General features: G+C 52.6%; 1 protein-coding gene across 3 annotated transcripts in view; it reads left to right on the plus strand.

Moving 5' to 3' along the window:
• The first annotated feature begins 14978 nt into the window (after positions 1 to 14978).
• The window catches only part of MDM2 (MDM2 proto-oncogene), a 30585-nt gene continuing 24680 nt past the window's right edge, over positions 14979 to 20883 (plus strand). For 2 of the 3 annotated variants that reach the window (XM_069764628.1, XM_069764629.1), the window contains exons 1-4: positions 14979 to 15117; positions 16490 to 16574; positions 20367 to 20441; positions 20551 to 20684. In XM_069764628.1, coding sequence (XP_069620729.1) covers positions 15086 to 15117; positions 16490 to 16574; positions 20367 to 20441; positions 20551 to 20684 — 326 coding nt within the window. In that variant the 5' untranslated portion in view covers positions 14979 to 15085. The other variant, XM_069764630.1, reaches the window with a different exon arrangement.

Genomic DNA, 20883 nt, shown 5'->3' on the forward strand with positions numbered 1-20883 from the left:
TCCCCACTGTCAAACATGGCGGTGGCAGCATCATGGTTTGGGCCTGCTTTTCTTCAGCAGGGACAGGGAAGATGGTTAAAATTGATGGGAAGATGGATGTAGCCAAATAAAGGACCATTCTTGAAGAAAACCCGTTAGTCTGCAAAAGACCTGAGACTGGGACGGAGATTTGCTTTCCAACAAGACAATGATCCCAAACACAAAGCAAAATCTACAATGGAATGGTTCCGAAATAAACGTATCCAGGTGTTAGAACGGCCAAGTCAATGTCCAGACCTCAATCCAGTCGAGAATCTGTGGAAAGAGCTGAAAACTGCTGTTCACAAACAATCTCCATCAAACCTCACTGAGCTCGAGCTGTTTGCCAAGGAAGAATGGGCAAGAATTTCAGTCTCTCGATGTACAAAACTGATAGAGACATACCCCAAGCGACTTGAAGCTGTAATCACAGCCAAAGGTGGCGCAACAAAGTATTAAGTTAAAGGGGCCGAATAATATTGCACGCCCCACTTTTCAGTTTTTGAATTTCCACAAAAATTTAAAATCACCAATAAATTTCGTTCAACTTCACAATTGTGTTCCACTTGTTGTTGATTCTTCACCAAAAATTTACATTTGGTATCTTTATGTTTGAAGCATGATATGTGGGAAAAGGTTGAAAAGTTCAAGGGGGCCGAATACTTTCGCAAGGCACTGTATATTTATACCTATTTTATGTGTACACATTTATTTGATCTATTCTAACCTGTCAGTGATTTTACTGTACACCGCAATGAGTTACCGACTTTTCTATAGAACACTGGTGCTTATTTCTCGCAAGACAGATGTGTGGTCCGTGTATAATCTGTATATTTTTCTCGCCCCCATAGACTTGCATTGGCGTATTTTTGTAGGAATACACTGACAAATGCAGCATGCTGCGATTTTCTGAGCCCGAAAAATACGGCCGAGAAATATACGGCTGATGGAAGCTGCCCCATAGAGAAATATTGGTCCGAGTGCAATGCGTTGTTTTTGCGCCTCTCCCTCGTCTGTATTTCTCTCTAGTGTGACCCCGGCCTAAGTGTAAAAGGATACATTACCGGTCATATAGACATGTTACAGATGAACTCAATTACTGACTGCAATGGTCACTTGCTGTTTTTCAGCAGACGAGGGAGTGGGGATGCCATTGGAGAGAGACATGCTAAGAATTGCTTACGGTATTTATTTTTATACCACACTGGGCTGCTTTTCAAAATATTAAGGCTATGTGTCCACAGGGTGTATTGGCAGCGTTTTGGACGCAGCAGATACCCCGCTCCGCCCAAAGCCCTGCCCCCTTTTGTACGCGCGGTGATTCTGCCTGTGTTCATTGAACACAGGCGGAATCACCGCACTCTATACATAGACTGTTATTTATCTTGCGGAGATGGAGCGTCTCCGCAAGATAGACATTTTTTGCGATCTATAAAGACGCGCCGCATGTCCGGTTATGCAGGTCTGCCACCTGCGTGTTTGTACGCACAGTGGACATGGGATTTCATAAAATCCCATCCACTATGCTGTAACATCTGGCCGCTGCAGATTGGACGTTGCAACTGTACGCAGCATCCAATCCACAGCAAAAAGTCAAGCAATACGCCCCGTGGAAACATATCCTAAGAAGTAGTGGACAATGCATGTCAAACATCTATAAGATTTCTTGCTAATGAACAATTAGTGGTGCATCTGTAGCCATTAAATGGCCCTAAAGGGAACCTGTCATATTAAATAACACTGCAGATATGTGATTAATCTGCAGGTTCATAGTGTTCTGACACTGTGCTGCACTTGCACTGAGAGCCTCACTGTCGGGAGGAAAATAACTTTAATCCACCCGGCAGCGTTTGGCTTCCAGTCAAAGTAGTGCTGAGACAGCTGTCAGTCAGTGCGGCGGGTGCAGTTACAACAGCCAGTCTCTATACACAGAGCGGTGATTGAACCAACATCGGTGCCTCTCCTATAACTGGAAGCCGAATTCTGCTGGGGAGGGAATAAAATTAATTTCCTCCCGGCAGTGGGGCTCTCGGTGCCGCTGCCGTACGGTGTGTAAGGGCTATTAAGCTGTAGATTAACCCATTATCTATGGCATCACAAGAAGAAGGGAGGTCTGGACCAAGACTAGTGACACCCCTCGGATCGGACTGCCCCGCAGGTGAGTATAATAAAAGTAATTTTTCTTCTCTTCCAGGTCGGGTTTGGGGCAGATATGCAGCATTATAGACTGCTGTATATGAGGACTGAAAGGTAATGGCCGCATCTCATATCGGCCAAACCTGGTGACAGGTTTCCTTTAAGTGAAAAACTCTGATGGTAAAAACTGACTAAATCCTGATGAAAATTGGATCCAAGTCACTTAAGAGGGGTTCCCACGATCCAGAACTAGCAGCACTTTGGACGCAGTGTAAGATTGCTGCGTACACAGACATCCGTACAGATTTACCGCGTCCAAGTCTACTGGTGTAATTTCTGTTGCGGAGGTTAGTGTCTCTGCGAGAGAAATTGACATGCTGCGGTCTGGAGAGACGCTCCGCTTGTCAGTGTCCACAGGCGACTATGGACGCATAGTGGACATGGGATTTCTACAAATCGCATCCACTATGCTGTAACATCTGGATGCTGCAGGTTTGATACTGCATACGTACATTTTTTTATGCAAAAAAAAAGATCACAGTCTGCACACACCAGGCATATTGACCATGTACACAGACATTCAGTCAGCACACACCACACATGGACACAGACATAATCAGCAAACAGCAGTCATACTTCACAAGCAGGCGGAAATATATTCAGCGCACAGCAGCCATACTGCCATATGTAACCAGACATGCAGACATAGTTCATGTGTAGCCGAACATGCAGACAGCGCACGGCAGCCATATTTCCATATGTAACCAGACATGCAGACATACTTCATGTGTAGCGGAACATACAGTCAGTGTACGGCAGCCATAGTTCATGTGTAGCCAGACATGCAGCCATAGTTCATGAGTAACCAGACATGCAGCAGCCATAGTTCATGTGTAGCCGCACATGCAGCAGCCATAGTTCATGTGTAGCCGCACATGCAGCAGCCATAGTTCATGTGTAGCCGGACATGCAGACAGCAGCCATAGTTCATGTGTAACAAGACATGCAGCAGCCATAGTTCATGTGTAGCCGGACATGCAGCAGCCATAGTTCGTGTGGCCGGACATGCAGCCATAGTTCATGAGTAACCAGACATGCAGCAGCCATAGTTCGTGTAGCCGGACATGCAGCCATAGCTCATGTGTAACCAGACATGCAGCAGCCATAGTTCATGTGTAGCCGGACATGCAGCAGCCATAGTTCATGTGTAGCCGGACAGGCAGCAGCCATAGTTCATGTGTAGCCGGACAGGCAGCAGCCATAGTTCATGTGTAGCCGGACAGGCAGCAGCCATAGTTCATGTGTAGCCGGACATGCAGACAGCAGCCATAGTTCATGTGTAGCCGGACATGCAGCAGCCATAGTTCATGTGTAGCCGGACATGCAGCAGCCATAGTTCGTGCAGCCGGACATACTGCAGCCATAGTTCATGTGTAGCCGGACATGCAGCAGCCATAGTTCATGTGTAGTCGGACAGGCAGCAGACATAGTTCATGTGTAGCCGGACATGCAGACAGCAGCCATAGTTCGTGTGTAGTCGGACAGGCAGCAGCCATAGTTCATGTGTAGCCGGACATGCAGACAGCAGCCATAGTTCATGTGTAGCAGGACATGCAGACAGCAGCCATAGTTCATGTGTAACAAGACATGCAGCAGCCATAGTTCATATGTAGCCGGACATGCAGCAGCCATAGTTCGTGTGGCCGGACATGCAGCCATAGTTCATGAGTAACCAGACATGCAGCAGCCATAGTTCGTGTAGCCGGACATGCAGCCATAGCTCATGTGTAACCAGACATGCAGCAGCCATAGTTCATGTGTAGCCGGACATGCAGCAGCCATAGTTCATGTGTAGCCGGACAGGCAGCAGCCATAGTTCATGTGTAGCCGGACAGGCAGCAGCCATAGTTCATGTGTAGCCGGACATGCAGACAGCAGCCATAGTTCATGTGTAGCCGGACATGCAGACAGCAGCCATAGTTCATGTGTAGCCGGACAGGCAGCAGCCATAGTTCATGTGTAGCCGGACATGCAGCAGCCATAGTTCGTGTAGCCGGACAGGCAGCAGCCATAGTTCATGTGTAGCCGGACAGGCAGCAGCCATAGTTCATGTGTAGCCGGACAGGCAGCAGCCATAGTTCATGTGTAGCCGGACAGGCAGCAGCCATAGTTCATGTGTAGCCGGACAGGCAGCAGCCATAGTTCATGAGTAACCAGACATGCAGCAGCCATAGTTTGTGTAGCCGGACATGCAGCCATAGCTCATGTGTAACCAGACATGCAGCAGCCATAGTTCATGTGTAGCCGGACAGGCAGCAGCCATAGTTCATGTGTAGCCGGACAGGCAGCAGCCATAGTTCATGTGTAGCCGGACATGCAGACAGCAGCCATAGTTCATGTGTAGCCGGACATGCAGACAGCAGCCATAGTTCATGTGTAGCCGGACAGGCAGCAGCCATAGTTCATGTGTAGCCGGACAGGCAGCAGCCATAGTTCATGTGTAGCCGGACAGGCAGCAGCCATAGTTCATGTGTAGCCGGACAGGCAGCAGCCATAGTTCATGTGTAGCCGGACAGGTAGCAGCCATAGTTCATGTGTAGCCGGACATGCAGACAGCAGCCATAGTTCATGTGTAGCCGGACATGCAGCAGCCATAGTTCATGTGTAGCCGGACAGGCAGCAGCCATAGTTCATGTGTAGCCGGACATGCAGACAGCAGCCATAGTTCATGTGTAGCCGGACATGCAGACAGCAGCCATAGTTCATGTGTAGCCGGACATGCAGACAGCAGCCATAGTTCATGTGTAGCCGGACAGGCAGCAGCCATAGTTCATGTGTAGCCGGACATGCAGCAGCCATAGTTCGTGTAGCCGGACAGGCAGCAGCCATAGTTCATGTGTAGCCGGACAGGCAGCAGCCATAGTTCATGTGTAGCCGGACAGGCAGCAGCCATAGTTCATGTGTAGCCGGACAGGCAGCAGCCATAGTTCATGAGTAACCAGACATGCAGCAGCCATAGTTTGTGTAGCCGGACATGCAGCCATAGCTCATGTGTAGCCGGACATGCAGCAGCCATAGTTCATGTGTAGCCGGACAGGCAGCAGCCATAGTTCATGTGTAGCCGGACAGGCAGCAGCCATAGTTCATGTGTAGCCGGACATGCAGACAGCAGCCATAGTTCATGTGTAGCCGGACATGCAGACAGCAGCCATAGTTCATGTGTAGCCGGACAGGCAGCAGCCATAGTTCATGTGTAGCCGGACAGGCAGCAGCCATAGTTCATGTGTAGCCGGACAGGCAGCAGCCATAGTTCATGTGTAGCCGGACAGGTAGCAGCCATAGTTCATGTGTAGCCGGACATGCAGACAGCAGCCATAGTTCATGTGTAGCCGGACATGCAGCAGCCATAGTTCATGTGTAGCCGGACAGGCAGCAGCCATAGTTCATGTGTAGCCGGACATGCAGACAGCAGCCATAGTTCATGTGTAGCCGGACATGCAGACAGCAGCCATAGTTCATGTGTAGCCGGACAGGCAGCAGCCATAGTTCATGTGTAGCCGGACAGGCAGCAGCCATAGTTCATGTGTAGCCGGACATGCAGCAGCCATAGTTCATGTGTAGCCGGACATGCAGCAGCCATAGTTCGTGTGTAGCCGGACATGCAGACAGCAGCCATAGTTCATGTGTAGCCGGACAGGTAGCAGCCATAGTTCATGTGTAGCCAGACATGCAGACAGCAGCCATAGTTCATGTGTAGCCGGACATGCAGCAGCCATAGTTCATGTGTAGCCGGACATGCAGCAGCCATAGTTCATGTGTAGCCGGACATGCAGCAGCCATAGTTCGTGTGTAGCCGGACATGCAGACAGCAGCCATAGTTCATGTGTAGCCGGACAGGTAGCAGCCATAGTTCATGTGTAGCCAGACATGCAGACAGCAGCCATAGTTCATGTGTAGCCGGACAGGTAGCAGCCATAGTTCATGTGTAGCCGGACATGCAGACAGCAGCCATAGTTCATGTGTAGCCGGACAGGTAGCAGCCATAGTTCATGTGTAGCCGGACATGCAGACAGCAGCCATAGTTCATGTGTAGCCGGACATGCAGCAGCCATAGTTCATGTGTAGCCGGACATGCAGCAGCCATAGTTCATGTGTAGCCGGACATGCAGCAGCCATAGTTCGTGTGTAGCCGGACATGCAGACAGCAGCCATAGTTCATGTGTAGCCGGACAGGTAGCAGCCATAGTTCATGTGTAGCCAGACATGCAGACAGCAGCCATAGTTCATGTGTAGCCGGACAGGTAGCAGCCATAGTTCATGTGTAGCCGGACATGCAGACAGCAGCCATAGTTCATGTGTAGCCGGACAGGTAGCAGCCATAGTTCATGTGTAGCCGGACATGCAGACAGCAGCCATAGTTCATGTGTAGCCGGACATGCAGCAGCCATAGTTCATGTGTAGCCGGACATGCAGCAGCCATAGTTCATGTGTAGCCGGACATGCAGCAGCCATAGTTCGTGTGTAGCCGGACATGCAGACAGCAGCCATAGTTCATGTGTAGCCGGACAGGTAGCAGCCATAGTTCATGTGTAGCCGGACATGCAGACAGCAGCCATAGTTCATGTGTAGCCGGACAGGTAGCAGCCATAGTTCGTGTGTAGCCGGACATGCAGACAGCAGCCATAGTTCATGTGTAGCCGGACAGGTAGCAGCCATAGTTCATGTGTAGCCGGACATGCAGACAGCAGCCATAGTTCATGTGTAGCCGGACAGGTAGCAGCCATAGTTCATGTGTAGCCGGACAGGCAGCAGCCATAGTTCATGTGTAGCCGGACATGCAGACAGCAGCCATAGTTCGTGTGTAGTCGGACAGGCAGCAGCCATAGTTCATGTGTAGCCGGACAGGCAGCAGCCATAGTTCGTGTGTAGCCGGACATGCAGCAGCCATAGTTCGTGTGTAGCCGGACAGGCAGCAGCCATAGTTCATGTGTAGCCGGACATGCAGCAGCCATAGTTCATGTGTAGCCGGACATGCAGCAGCCATAGTTCATGTGTAGCCGGACATGCAGCAGCCATAGTTCATGTGTAGCCGGACATGCAGCAGCCATAGTTCGTGTGTAGCCGGACATGCAGACAGCAGCCATAGTTCATGTGTAGCCGGACAGGTAGCAGCCATAGTTCATGTGTAGCCAGACATGCAGACAGCAGCCATAGTTCATGTGTAGCCGGACATGCAGCAGCCATAGTTCATGTGTAGCCGGACATGCAGCAGCCATAGTTCATGTGTAGCCGGACATGCAGCAGCCATAGTTCGTGTGTAGCCGGACATGCAGACAGCAGCCATAGTTCATGTGTAGCCGGACAGGTAGCAGCCATAGTTCATGTGTAGCCGGACATGCAGACAGCAGCCATAGTTCATGTGTAGCCGGACATGCAGCAGCCATAGTTCATGTGTAGCCGGACATGCAGCAGCCATAGTTCATGTGTAGCCGGACATGCAGCAGCCATAGTTCGTGTGTAGCCGGACATGCAGACAGCAGCCATAGTTCATGTGTAGCCGGACATGCAGCAGCCATAGTTCATGTGTAGCCGGACATGCAGCAGCCATAGTTCATGTGTAGCCGGACATGCAGCAGCCATAGTTCGTGTGTAGCCGGACATGCAGACAGCAGCCATAGTTCATGTGTAGCCGGACAGGTAGCAGCCATAGTTCATGTGTAGCCGGACATGCAGACAGCAGCCATAGTTCATGTGTAGCCGGACATGCAGCAGCCATAGTTCATGTGTAGCCGGACATGCAGCAGCCATAGTTCATGTGTAGCCGGACATGCAGCAGCCATAGTTCGTGTGTAGCCGGACATGCAGACAGCAGCCATAGTTCATGTGTAGCCGGACATGCAGCAGCCATAGTTCATGTGTAGCCGGACATGCAGCAGCCATAGTTCATGTGTAGCCGGACATGCAGCAGCCATAGTTCGTGTGTAGCCGGACATGCAGACAGCAGCCATAGTTCATGTGTAGCCGGACAGGTAGCAGCCATAGTTCATGTGTAGCCAGACATGCAGACAGCAGCCATAGTTCATGTGTAGCCGGACAGGTAGCAGCCATAGTTCATGTGTAGCCGGACATGCAGACAGCAGCCATAGTTCATGTGTAGCCGGACAGGTAGCAGCCATAGTTCATGTGTAGCCGGACATGCAGACAGCAGCCATAGTTCATGTGTAGCCGGACATGCAGCAGCCATAGTTCATGTGTAGCCGGACATGCAGCAGCCATAGTTCATGTGTAGCCGGACATGCAGCAGCCATAGTTCGTGTGTAGCCGGACATGCAGACAGCAGCCATAGTTCATGTGTAGCCGGACAGGTAGCAGCCATAGTTCATGTGTAGCCGGACATGCAGACAGCAGCCATAGTTCATGTGTAGCCGGACAGGTAGCAGCCATAGTTCATGTGTAGCCGGACAGGTAGCAGCCATAGTTCATGTGTAGCCGGACAGGTAGCAGCCATAGTTCATGTGTAGCCGGACAGGTAGCAGCCATAGTTCATGTGTAGCCGGACAGGCAGCAGCCATAGTTCATGTGTAGCCGGACAGGCAGCAGCCATAGTTCATGTGTAGCCGGACATGCAGCAGCCATAGTTCATGTGTAGCCGGACATGCAGCAGCCATAGTTCGTGTGTAGCCGGACATGCAGACAGCAGCCATAGTTCATGTGTAGCCGGACAGGTAGCAGCCATAGTTCATGTGTAGCCAGACATGCAGACAGCAGCCATAGTTCATGTGTAGCCGGACATGCAGCAGCCATAGTTCATGTGTAGCCGGACATGCAGCAGCCATAGTTCATGTGTAGCCGGACATGCAGCAGCCATAGTTCGTGTGTAGCCGGACATGCAGACAGCAGCCATAGTTCATGTGTAGCCGGACAGGTAGCAGCCATAGTTCATGTGTAGCCAGACATGCAGACAGCAGCCATAGTTCATGTGTAGCCGGACAGGTAGCAGCCATAGTTCATGTGTAGCCGGACATGCAGACAGCAGCCATAGTTCATGTGTAGCCGGACAGGTAGCAGCCATAGTTCATGTGTAGCCGGACATGCAGACAGCAGCCATAGTTCATGTGTAGCCGGACATGCAGCAGCCATAGTTCATGTGTAGCCGGACATGCAGCAGCCATAGTTCATGTGTAGCCGGACATGCAGCAGCCATAGTTCGTGTGTAGCCGGACATGCAGACAGCAGCCATAGTTCATGTGTAGCCGGACAGGTAGCAGCCATAGTTCATGTGTAGCCAGACATGCAGACAGCAGCCATAGTTCATGTGTAGCCGGACAGGTAGCAGCCATAGTTCATGTGTAGCCGGACATGCAGACAGCAGCCATAGTTCATGTGTAGCCGGACAGGTAGCAGCCATAGTTCATGTGTAGCCGGACATGCAGACAGCAGCCATAGTTCATGTGTAGCCGGACATGCAGCAGCCATAGTTCATGTGTAGCCGGACATGCAGCAGCCATAGTTCATGTGTAGCCGGACATGCAGCAGCCATAGTTCGTGTGTAGCCGGACATGCAGACAGCAGCCATAGTTCATGTGTAGCCGGACAGGTAGCAGCCATAGTTCATGTGTAGCCGGACATGCAGACAGCAGCCATAGTTCATGTGTAGCCGGACAGGTAGCAGCCATAGTTCGTGTGTAGCCGGACATGCAGACAGCAGCCATAGTTCATGTGTAGCCGGACAGGTAGCAGCCATAGTTCATGTGTAGCCGGACATGCAGACAGCAGCCATAGTTCATGTGTAGCCGGACAGGTAGCAGCCATAGTTCATGTGTAGCCGGACAGGCAGCAGCCATAGTTCATGTGTAGCCGGACATGCAGACAGCAGCCATAGTTCGTGTGTAGTCGGACAGGCAGCAGCCATAGTTCATGTGTAGCCGGACAGGCAGCAGCCATAGTTCGTGTGTAGCCGGACATGCAGCAGCCATAGTTCGTGTGTAGCCGGACAGGCAGCAGCCATAGTTCATGTGTAGCCGGACATGCAGCAGCCATAGTTCATGTGTAGCCGGACATGCAGCAGCCATAGTTCATGTGTAGCCGGACATGCAGCAGCCATAGTTCATGTGTAGCCGGACATGCAGCAGCCATAGTTCGTGTGTAGCCGGACATGCAGACAGCAGCCATAGTTCATGTGTAGCCGGACAGGTAGCAGCCATAGTTCATGTGTAGCCAGACATGCAGACAGCAGCCATAGTTCATGTGTAGCCGGACATGCAGCAGCCATAGTTCATGTGTAGCCGGACATGCAGCAGCCATAGTTCATGTGTAGCCGGACATGCAGCAGCCATAGTTCGTGTGTAGCCGGACATGCAGACAGCAGCCATAGTTCATGTGTAGCCGGACAGGTAGCAGCCATAGTTCATGTGTAGCCGGACATGCAGACAGCAGCCATAGTTCATGTGTAGCCGGACATGCAGCAGCCATAGTTCATGTGTAGCCGGACATGCAGCAGCCATAGTTCATGTGTAGCCGGACATGCAGCAGCCATAGTTCGTGTGTAGCCGGACATGCAGACAGCAGCCATAGTTCATGTGTAGCCGGACATGCAGCAGCCATAGTTCATGTGTAGCCGGACATGCAGCAGCCATAGTTCATGTGTAGCCGGACATGCAGCAGCCATAGTTCGTGTGTAGCCGGACATGCAGACAGCAGCCATAGTTCATGTGTAGCCGGACAGGTAGCAGCCATAGTTCATGTGTAGCCAGACATGCAGACAGCAGCCATAGTTCATGTGTAGCCGGACAGGTAGCAGCCATAGTTCATGTGTAGCCGGACATGCAGACAGCAGCCATAGTTCATGTGTAGCCGGACAGGTAGCAGCCATAGTTCATGTGTAGCCGGACATGCAGACAGCAGCCATAGTTCATGTGTAGCCGGACATGCAGCAGCCATAGTTCATGTGTAGCCGGACATGCAGCAGCCATAGTTCATGTGTAGCCGGACATGCAGCAGCCATAGTTCGTGTGTAGCCGGACATGCAGACAGCAGCCATAGTTCATGTGTAGCCGGACAGGTAGCAGCCATAGTTCATGTGTAGCCGGACATGCAGACAGCAGCCATAGTTCATGTGTAGCCGGACATGCAGCAGCCATAGTTCATGTGTAGCCGGACATGCAGCAGCCATAGTTCATGTGTAGCCGGACATGCAGCAGCCATAGTTCGTGTGTAGCCGGACATGCAGACAGCAGCCATAGTTCATGTGTAGCCGGACAGGTAGCAGCCATAGTTCATGTGTAGCCGGACATGCAGACAGCAGCCATAGTTCATGTGTAGCCGGACAGGTAGCAGCCATAGTTCATGTGTAGCCGGACAGGTAGCAGCCATAGTTCATGTGTAGCCGGACAGGTAGCAGCCATAGTTCATGTGTAGCCGGACAGGTAGCAGCCATAGTTCATGTGTAGCCGGACAGGTAGCAGCCATAGTTCATGTGTAGCCGGACATGCAGACAGCAGCCATAGTTCATGTGTAGCCGGACATGCAGCAGCCATAGTTCATGTGTAGCCGGACATGCAGCAGCCATAGTTCATGTGTAGCCGGACATGCAGCAGCCATAGTTCGTGTGTAGCCGGACATGCAGACAGCAGCCATAGTTCATGTGTAGCCGGACATGCAGCAGCCATAGTTCATGTGTAGCCGGACATGCAGCAGCCATAGTTCATGTGTAGCCGGACATGCAGCAGCCATAGTTCGTGTGTAGCCGGACATGCAGACAGCAGCCATAGTTCATGTGTAGCCGGACAGGTAGCAGCCATAGTTCATGTGTAGCCAGACATGCAGACAGCAGCCATAGTTCATGTGTAGCCGGACAGGTAGCAGCCATAGTTCATGTGTAGCCGGACATGCAGACAGCAGCCATAGTTCATGTGTAGCCGGACAGGTAGCAGCCATAGTTCATGTGTAGCCGGACATGCAGACAGCAGCCATAGTTCATGTGTAGCCGGACATGCAGCAGCCATAGTTCATGTGTAGCCGGACATGCAGCAGCCATAGTTCATGTGTAGCCGGACATGCAGCAGCCATAGTTCGTGTGTAGCCGGACATGCAGACAGCAGCCATAGTTCATGTGTAGCCGGACAGGTAGCAGCCATAGTTCATGTGTAGCCGGACATGCAGACAGCAGCCATAGTTCATGTGTAGCCGGACATGCAGCAGCCATAGTTCATGTGTAGCCGGACATGCAGCAGCCATAGTTCATGTGTAGCCGGACATGCAGCAGCCATAGTTCGTGTGTAGCCGGACATGCAGACAGCAGCCATAGTTCATGTGTAGCCGGACATGCAGCAGCCATAGTTCATGTGTAGCCGGACATGCAGCAGCCATAGTTCATGTGTAGCCGGACATGCAGCAGCCATAGTTCGTGTGTAGCCGGACATGCAGACAGCAGCCATAGTTCATGTGTAGCCGGACAGGTAGCAGCCATAGTTCATGTGTAGCCAGACATGCAGACAGCAGCCATAGTTCATGTGTAGCCGGACAGGTAGCAGCCATAGTTCATGTGTAGCCGGACATGCAGACAGCAGCCATAGTTCATGTGTAGCCGGACAGGTAGCAGCCATAGTTCATGTGTAGCCGGACATGCAGACAGCAGCCATAGTTCATGTGTAGCCGGACATGCAGCAGCCATAGTTCATGTGTAGCCGGACATGCAGCAGCCATAGTTCATGTGTAGCCGGACATGCAGCAGCCATAGTTCGTGTGTAGCCGGACATGCAGACAGCAGCCATAGTTCATGTGTAGCCGGACAGGTAGCAGCCATAGTTCATGTGTAGCCGGACATGCAGACAGCAGCCATAGTTCATGTGTAGCCGGACATGCAGCAGCCATAGTTCATGTGTAGCCGGACATGCAGCAGCCATAGTTCATGTGTAGCCGGACATGCAGCAGCCATAGTTCGTGTGTAGCCGGACATGCAGACAGCAGCCATAGTTCATGTGTAGCCGGACAGGTAGCAGCCATAGTTCATGTGTAGCCGGACATGCAGACAGCAGCCATAGTTCATGTGTAGCCGGACAGGTAGCAGCCATAGTTCATGTGTAGCCGGACAGGTAGCAGCCATAGTTCATGTGTAGCCGGACAGGTAGCAGCCATAGTTCATGTGTAGCCGGACAGGTAGCAGCCATAGTTCATGTGTAGCCGGACAGGTAGCAGCCATAGTTCATGTGTAGCCGGACATGCAGACAGCAGCCATAGTTCATGTGTAGCCGGACATGCAGCAGCCATAGTTCATGTGTAGCCGGACATGCAGCAGCCATAGTTCATGTGTAGCCGGACATGCAGCAGCCATAGTTCGTGTGTAGCCGGACATGCAGACAGCAGCCATAGTTCATGTGTAGCCGGACATGCAGCAGCCATAGTTCATGTGTAGCCGGACATGCAGCAGCCATAGTTCATGTGTAGCCGGACATGCAGCAGCCATAGTTCGTGTGTAGCCGGACATGCAGACAGCAGCCATAGTTCATGTGTAGCCGGACAGGTAGCAGCCATAGTTCATGTGTAGCCAGACATGCAGACAGCAGCCATAGTTCATGTGTAGCCGGACAGGTAGCAGCCATAGTTCATGTGTAGCCGGACATGCAGACAGCAGCCATAGTTCATGTGTAGCCGGACAGGTAGCAGCCATAGTTCATGTGTAGCCGGACATGCAGACAGCAGCCATAGTTCATGTGTAGCCGGACATGCAGCAGCCATAGTTCATGTGTAGCCGGACATGCAGCAGCCATAGTTCATGTGTAGCCGGACATGCAGCAGCCATAGTTCGTGTGTAGCCGGACATGCAGACAGCAGCCATAGTTCATGTGTAGCCGGACAGGTAGCAGCCATAGTTCATGTGTAGCCGGACATGCAGACAGCAGCCATAGTTCATGTGTAGCCGGACATGCAGCAGCCATAGTTCATGTGTAGCCGGACATGCAGCAGCCATAGTTCATGTGTAGCCGGACATGCAGCAGCCATAGTTCGTGTGTAGCCGGACATGCAGACAGCAGCCATAGTTCATGTGTAGCCGGACAGGTAGCAGCCATAGTTCATGTGTAGCCGGACATGCAGACAGCAGCCATAGTTCATGTGTAGCCGGACAGGTAGCAGCCATAGTTCATGTGTAGCCGGACAGGTAGCAGCCATAGTTCATGTGTAGCCGGACAGGTAGCAGCCATAGTTCATGTGTAGCCGGACAGGTAGCAGCCATAGTTCATGTGTAGCCGGACAGGTAGCAGCCATAGTTCATGTGTAGCCGGACATGCAGACAGCAGCCATAGTTCATGTGTAGCCGGACATGCAGCAGCCATAGTTCATGTGTAGCCGGACATGCAGCAGCCATAGTTCATGTGTAGCCGGACATGCAGCAGCCATAGTTCGTGTGTAGCCGGACATGCAGACAGCAGCCATAGTTCATGTGTAGCCGGACAGGTAGCAGCCATAGTTCATGTGTAGCCGGACATGCAGACAGCAGCCATAGTTCATGTGTAGCCGGACAGGCAGCAGCCATAGTTCATGTGTAGCCGGACAGGCAGCAGCCATAGTTCATGTGTAGCCGGACATGCAGACAGCAGCCATAGTTCGTGTGTAGTCGGACAGGCAGCAGCCATAGTTCATGTGTAGCCGGACAGGCAGCAGCCATAGTTCGTGTGTAGCCGGACATGCAGCAGCCATAGTTCGTGTGTAGCCGGACAGGCAGCAGCCATAGTTCGTGTGTAGCCGGACATGCAGACAGCCCACGGCCGCCATAGTTCCATGTGTAACCAGACAGCGGACGTTCCCCTGTCTGCCAGCAGGTGGAGCCCGTGAGGCGGCGCACAGCCCACACTGGGGAATGGCGGACGTGTAGTTTCTTTGTGATATTGCATCATGTTATGGTCTGGTTGGGCTGTGGTCGGATACTGACGACATGGATGAAGGCGAGAGCAGCGCAGGACTCAGGTAAGCAAAGGGTGTCGGCGGGGCGGTCTGGTGGGACAGGACGACACTAGCCGGTCTGTGCGGCCTCTGTGGTGGGCGCTTCGGTGCGGGATTTCCGGTATAAGCGCCAGCCACCACCTCGTGAGGTGTATTGTGCAGGCTAGTGCTCCCTGTTAGCAGCCATTTCAGTGTGGCCGGCTTCTCTCCATACCAAGGCCCCACGTGAGTGTAACCAGTACCGGCTGCAGTGAGTGCGGCCCGGTGCTGTCTGCTCCGCCACGGACGAGGACTCGTGTGACCGCGCGGCATTGGTGGTTACAGACTCGTGTCCGCCGGTGAGTGCACAGCTGGTGAGTCAGCGCTGCGCCCCGGTCATGCTCAGACATGCAGTGTCGCCGCGGAGCTAGCCCCGACTTGTCCGCTGCCCGCCTCTTATAGGACGCTGCCCGCAGCAGGTAGCACTGTACGGGACGCGGCTCCGGCACGGCAGCACTTTACCGCCCAGGTAAGAGCCCAGCACTGCAGCCTGCACTATGGAGCGACCGAACCGGTATCACTGTGCACTAATGCTGTATTCCTGAAAGATCATCGTGGATTACATCTATAGTGTATTGCTTAACGTGTAATAGACCAGAGATTACTCTGCCATTGATATAGTCTGTGTGTGACCGGGGATCACGTGTACCCCAGTCCTATAGTCTGTCTATGACCGGGGATCACGTGTACCCCAGTCCTATAGTCTGTCTATGACCTGGGAAGACGTGTACTATAGTCTGTCTATGACCAGGGACTACGTGTACCCTAGTCCTATAGTGTGTCTGTGACCGGGCATCATGTGTACCCTAGTCCTATAGTCTGTCTATGACGGGGCATGACATGTACTATAGTCTGTCTATGACCGGGGATCACGTGTACCCTAGTCCTATAATCTATGACCAGGGATTACATGTACCCTAGTCCTATAGTCTGTCTATGACCGGAGATGACGTGTACTATAGTCTGTCTATGACCAGGGACTACGTGTACCCTAGTCCTATAGTGTGTCTGTGACCGGGGATCACGTGTACCCTAGTCCTATAGTGTGTCTGTGACCGGGGATCACGTGTACCCTAGTCCTATAGTGTGTCTGTGACCGGGGATCACATGTACCCTAGTCCTATAGTGTGTCTGTGACCGGGGATCACGTGTACCCTAGTCCTATAGTCTGTCTGTGACCGGGGATGACGTGTACCCCAGTCCTATAGTCTGTGACCGGGGATCACTTGTATAGAGACTTCATTGTATGCTCTCTGATACTACAGGCAGTGTATGATCCGTGTTTACATGTACACATCATTGTATATACTATTTTTCGATAGTGGAACAAGGATTAAATCTATTTTCGGCTTTCCAGGCAAGCGTGCAATATGAATATATCCTCCTCACAGACAGACAGTCTAGAGCGTTCTTCCATCATGAGCACAGATAAAGAGATACTGGTAAGTTAAATGTCCTGTCATTTAGTTTACCATAGAAAATAGGAAAGATAACTCATGATCTTGAGTAAGGGTACCGTCACACAGTGACATTTTGATCGCTACGACGGCACGATCCGTGACGCTCCAGCGTCGTAGACTGCTGTCACACTTTGCAATGTACGACGCTGGAGCGATAATTTCATGACGTATGTGCGATGTAGAAGCCGTTGGTTACTATGCGCACATCGTATACAATATCGTGCACACCTTTGTTACACCATGCGATCATGCTGCCACAGCGGGACACTAGACGACGAAAGAAAGTTTCAAACGATCTGCTACGATGTACGATTCTCAGTGGGGTCCCTGATCGCAGGAGCGTGTCAGACACCGCGAGATCGCTGGAACGTCACGGATATATCGCTGGAACGTCACAAATCGTGCCGTCGTAGCGATCAAAATGCCACTGTGTGACGGTACCCTTAGACACATGTCGAAACGCATTGATCTTTCCTAAGTGTGTAGTGCCCGACAATATGTGCTTATCATTTTTTTATAACTTCACTCCCCCAGTTATCGCTGGATCCTCTTTTTCTTTTTATAATAATTTTTACTATGGGCCTAAGAACTACCATAACAGATATTTGCTAACTACCTGCCTGTTGTGCCCAGCACAGATGTTTTCTGCCACGGAGTAGCTACTGACCGCTCTTGCCAGCGATTGTTCGGCTTCTGTTGACAGCTGCGGCTTCTCTGCGGCTCTGGTCTGTTGGTGGGATATGGCTGCCAACATCATGCTGATTGACTGTCCTCTCCCTGGTGCCTAACTGCAGGAAGCCAGCTGTCTACCAGCATGTTGGCAAGCGCTCCCTGTAGACAGTGCAGCCCAGAAGAAGAGTTGCTTTGTTGACATGGAGCTGCTGAATCTGAGCTGGCGCTGGGTAGAACAGGCAAGTAGTTGGCACCTACCTGCTTGTATACTTTTCTGGCTCATAGTGAAAATAAATATATAGTCCTGGATAATCCCTTTATTGGCTGCTATTAGCTGTAGTATGTTAAGGTCTCATTCCCCTGAAAGGGCCTCTGTCACCCCCCCCCCCCCTCGAGCGTTTGTAACTAAAAGAGCCACCTTGTGCAGCACTAATGCTGCATTCTGACAAGGTGGCTCTTTTAGTTATGATGCCTGCACACGCTGAAATAAACGTTTATAAAATGTGCCCCCTCATACCGTGAAATCGCCAGGGAGGCGGGACTTTCCTTCCTAATCAGAAGCAGCACAGCAGTCACTCCGGGCCTGTGCGCAGCGGGCGCCGCTTCTTCTTGCAGCATTATCAGCACCTGCGCATTAAGGTTTTTTTTCTTTTTGGGCATGCGCAGTTGCGCTGCACTTCATACTTAAAGCGCAGGCACCGTGGACAATAATGCAGCAAGAGGAGGCGGTGCCCTGTGCGCACAGGCCCGGAGTGACGGCTGTGCTGCCTCTGATTAGGAAGGAAAGTCCCGCCTCCGGGACGGTTTCACGGTATGAGGGGGCACATTTTATAAACGTTTATTTCAGCGTGTGCAGGGAGCATAACTAATGTAGCCACCTTGTCAGAATGCAGCATTTGTGCTGCACAAGGTGGCTCTTTTAGTTACAATCGCCTGGGGGGGGGGGGGGTGTCAGGTTCCCTTTAGCAAATGTGCAGACTGTCAGCAGGTATTGGTGTTTTTGAATAAGTTGTGCACTACTGGACAACCCCAGTGTAATCACTTTAGAGCCAATAAAAATTAGAAACAGTAGATACACTCCTCCTGGGGTGCATTATCCCAGCAATGTCAGCACTGCTATTCCCAGCAAGTCACTTGACCGCTGCAGCTAATCAACAGAGCCTCTGGCTGCAGCTAATCAGCATTCCATTAAATGGATCTTTGCTCTTGTGAAATAGTAATGTCAGCTGCTCTTTGGTTGCTGCTGTCACTTGACCTACAAAGAATAACACTGCCAATGTTGCTGGAATGGCGCCTCTGCGGCAGACGAGGGGATCTCGGTGCTCGGCTGGCAGACGAGGGGATCTCGGTGCTCGGCTGGCAGACGAGGGGATCTCGGTGCTCGGCTGGCAGACGAGGGGATCTCGGTGCTCGGCTGGCAGACGAGGGGATCTCGGTGCTCGGCTGGCAGACGAGGGGATCTCGGTGCTCGGCTGGCAGACGGGGGGATCTCGGTGCTCGGCTGGCAGACGGGGGGGATCTCGGTGCTCGGCTGGCAGACGGGGGGATCTCGGTGCTCGGCTGGCAGACGGGATCTCGGTGCTCGGCTGGCAGACGGGGGGATCTCGGTGCTCGGCTGGGAGACGGGGGGGATCTCGGCTGGCAGACGAGGGGATCTCTGTGCTCGGCTGGCAGACGGGGGGATCTCTGTGCTCGGCTGGCAGACGGGGGGATCTCTGTGCTCGGCTGGCAGACGGGGGGATCTCTGTGCTCGGCTGGCAGACGGGGGGATCTCGGTGCTCGGCTGGCAGACGGGGGGATCTCGGTGCTCGGCTGGCAGACGGGGGGATCTCGGTGCTCGGCTGGCAGACGGGGGGATCTCGGTGCTCGGCTGGGAGACGGGGGGATCTCGGTGCTCGGCTGGCAGACGGGGGGATCTCGGTGCTCGGCTGGCAGACGGGGGGATCTCGGTGCTCGGCTGGGAGACGGGGGGGATCTCGGCTGGCAGACGAGGGGATCTCTGTGCTCGGCTGGCAGACGGGGGGATCTCGGTGCTCGGCTGGCAGACGGGGGGATCTCGGTGCTCGGCTGGCAGACGGGGGGATCTCGGTGCTCGGCTGGCAGACGGGGGGATCTCGGTGCTCGGCTGGCAGACGGGGGGATCTCGGTGCTCGGCTGGCAGACGGGGGGATCTCGGTGCTCGGCTGGCAGACGGGGGGATCTCGGTGCTCGGCTGGCAGACGGGGGGATCTCGGTGCTCGGCTGGCAGACGGGGGGATCTCGGTGCTCGGCTGGGAGACGGGGGGGATCTCGGCTGGGAGACGAGGGGATCTCGGTGCTCGGCTGGCAGACGGGGGGATCTCGGTGCTCGGCTGGGAGACGGGGGGATCTCGGTGCTCGGCTGGCAGATGGGGGGATCTCGGTGCTCGGCTGGCAGACGGGGGGATCTCGGTGCTCGGCTGGCAGACGGGGGGATCTCGGTGCTCGGCTGGCAGACGGGGGGATCTCGGTGCTCGGCTGGGAGACGGGGGGATCTCGGTGCTCGGCTGGCAGACGGGGGGATCTCTGTGCTCGGCTGGCAGACGGGGGGATCTCGGTGCTCGGCTGGCAGACGGGGGGATCTCGGTGCTCGGCTGGCAGACGGGGGGATCTCGGTGCTCGGCTGGGAGACGGGGGGATCTCGGTGCTCGGCTGGCAGACGGGGGGATCTCGGTGCTCGGCTGGCAGACGGGGGGATCTCGGTGCTCGGCTGGCAGACGGGGGGATCTCGGTGCTCGGCTGGGAGACGGGGGGATCTCGGTGCTCGGCTGGCAGACGGGGGGATCTCGGTGCTCGGCTGGCAGACGGGGGGATCTCGGTGCTCGGCTGGGAGACGGGGGGGATCTCGGCTGGGAGACGAGGGGATCTCGGTGCTCGGCTGGCAGATTCCAGTGCACTTCACAAGCAGTAAAACCTTAAGAAGTTATGCTGCCATTTATTTGCAACTTACAGGTATGTTTATACAGAATTCACATTCTCTTATCTATTCCTGTTAGCATTCGCATACCAAAGATCTTCCTACACTTTATTATGGCATCATGTGCTCATGTGTAACCTTTTCTTTTCTTCTTTACATATGTAAAGGTAAAACCAAACCCTCTTCTTCTAAACCTGTTAAAATCTGCTGGTGCCGAGAAGGAAACCTTCACAATGAAAGAGGTGGGAACTGAAAGCTTTTGTTGTGAGATGTATTATGCAATGAGTGCGTTTTCCATGATCTTCTTTATAATGTGTAGTTCATTACAATGTCTTCGTACTTGCGCTATAGGTTGTTTACCATCTTGGTCAGTACATTATGGCCAAGCAGTTGTATGACGAGAAGCAACAGCATATTGTCCACTGCTCTAATGATCCTCTCGGAGAACTATTTGGGGTACAGAACTTCTCTGTAAAAGAACCCAGGTAACTGACGTGTTTATAACGATATTCTTATGTATATTTATCCAAAGGATTTTGCACAAAGTAAATTTACCCCCTCTAAAATGACCGAGGACCTGTTTACTTATTAGTTTACATTCAGAATGTAGGCAGAGTCCTTTATTACAGTTTATTCTCATTGGATTTATTCTTGTGCATGTTTAAGCATTTTTTTTTTTAAATT

The sequence above is a fragment of the Ranitomeya imitator genome, chromosome 4 (genome assembly GCF_032444005.1).
Source record: "Ranitomeya imitator isolate aRanImi1 chromosome 4, aRanImi1.pri, whole genome shotgun sequence".
Taxonomy (NCBI): domain Eukaryota; kingdom Metazoa; phylum Chordata; class Amphibia; order Anura; family Dendrobatidae; genus Ranitomeya; species Ranitomeya imitator.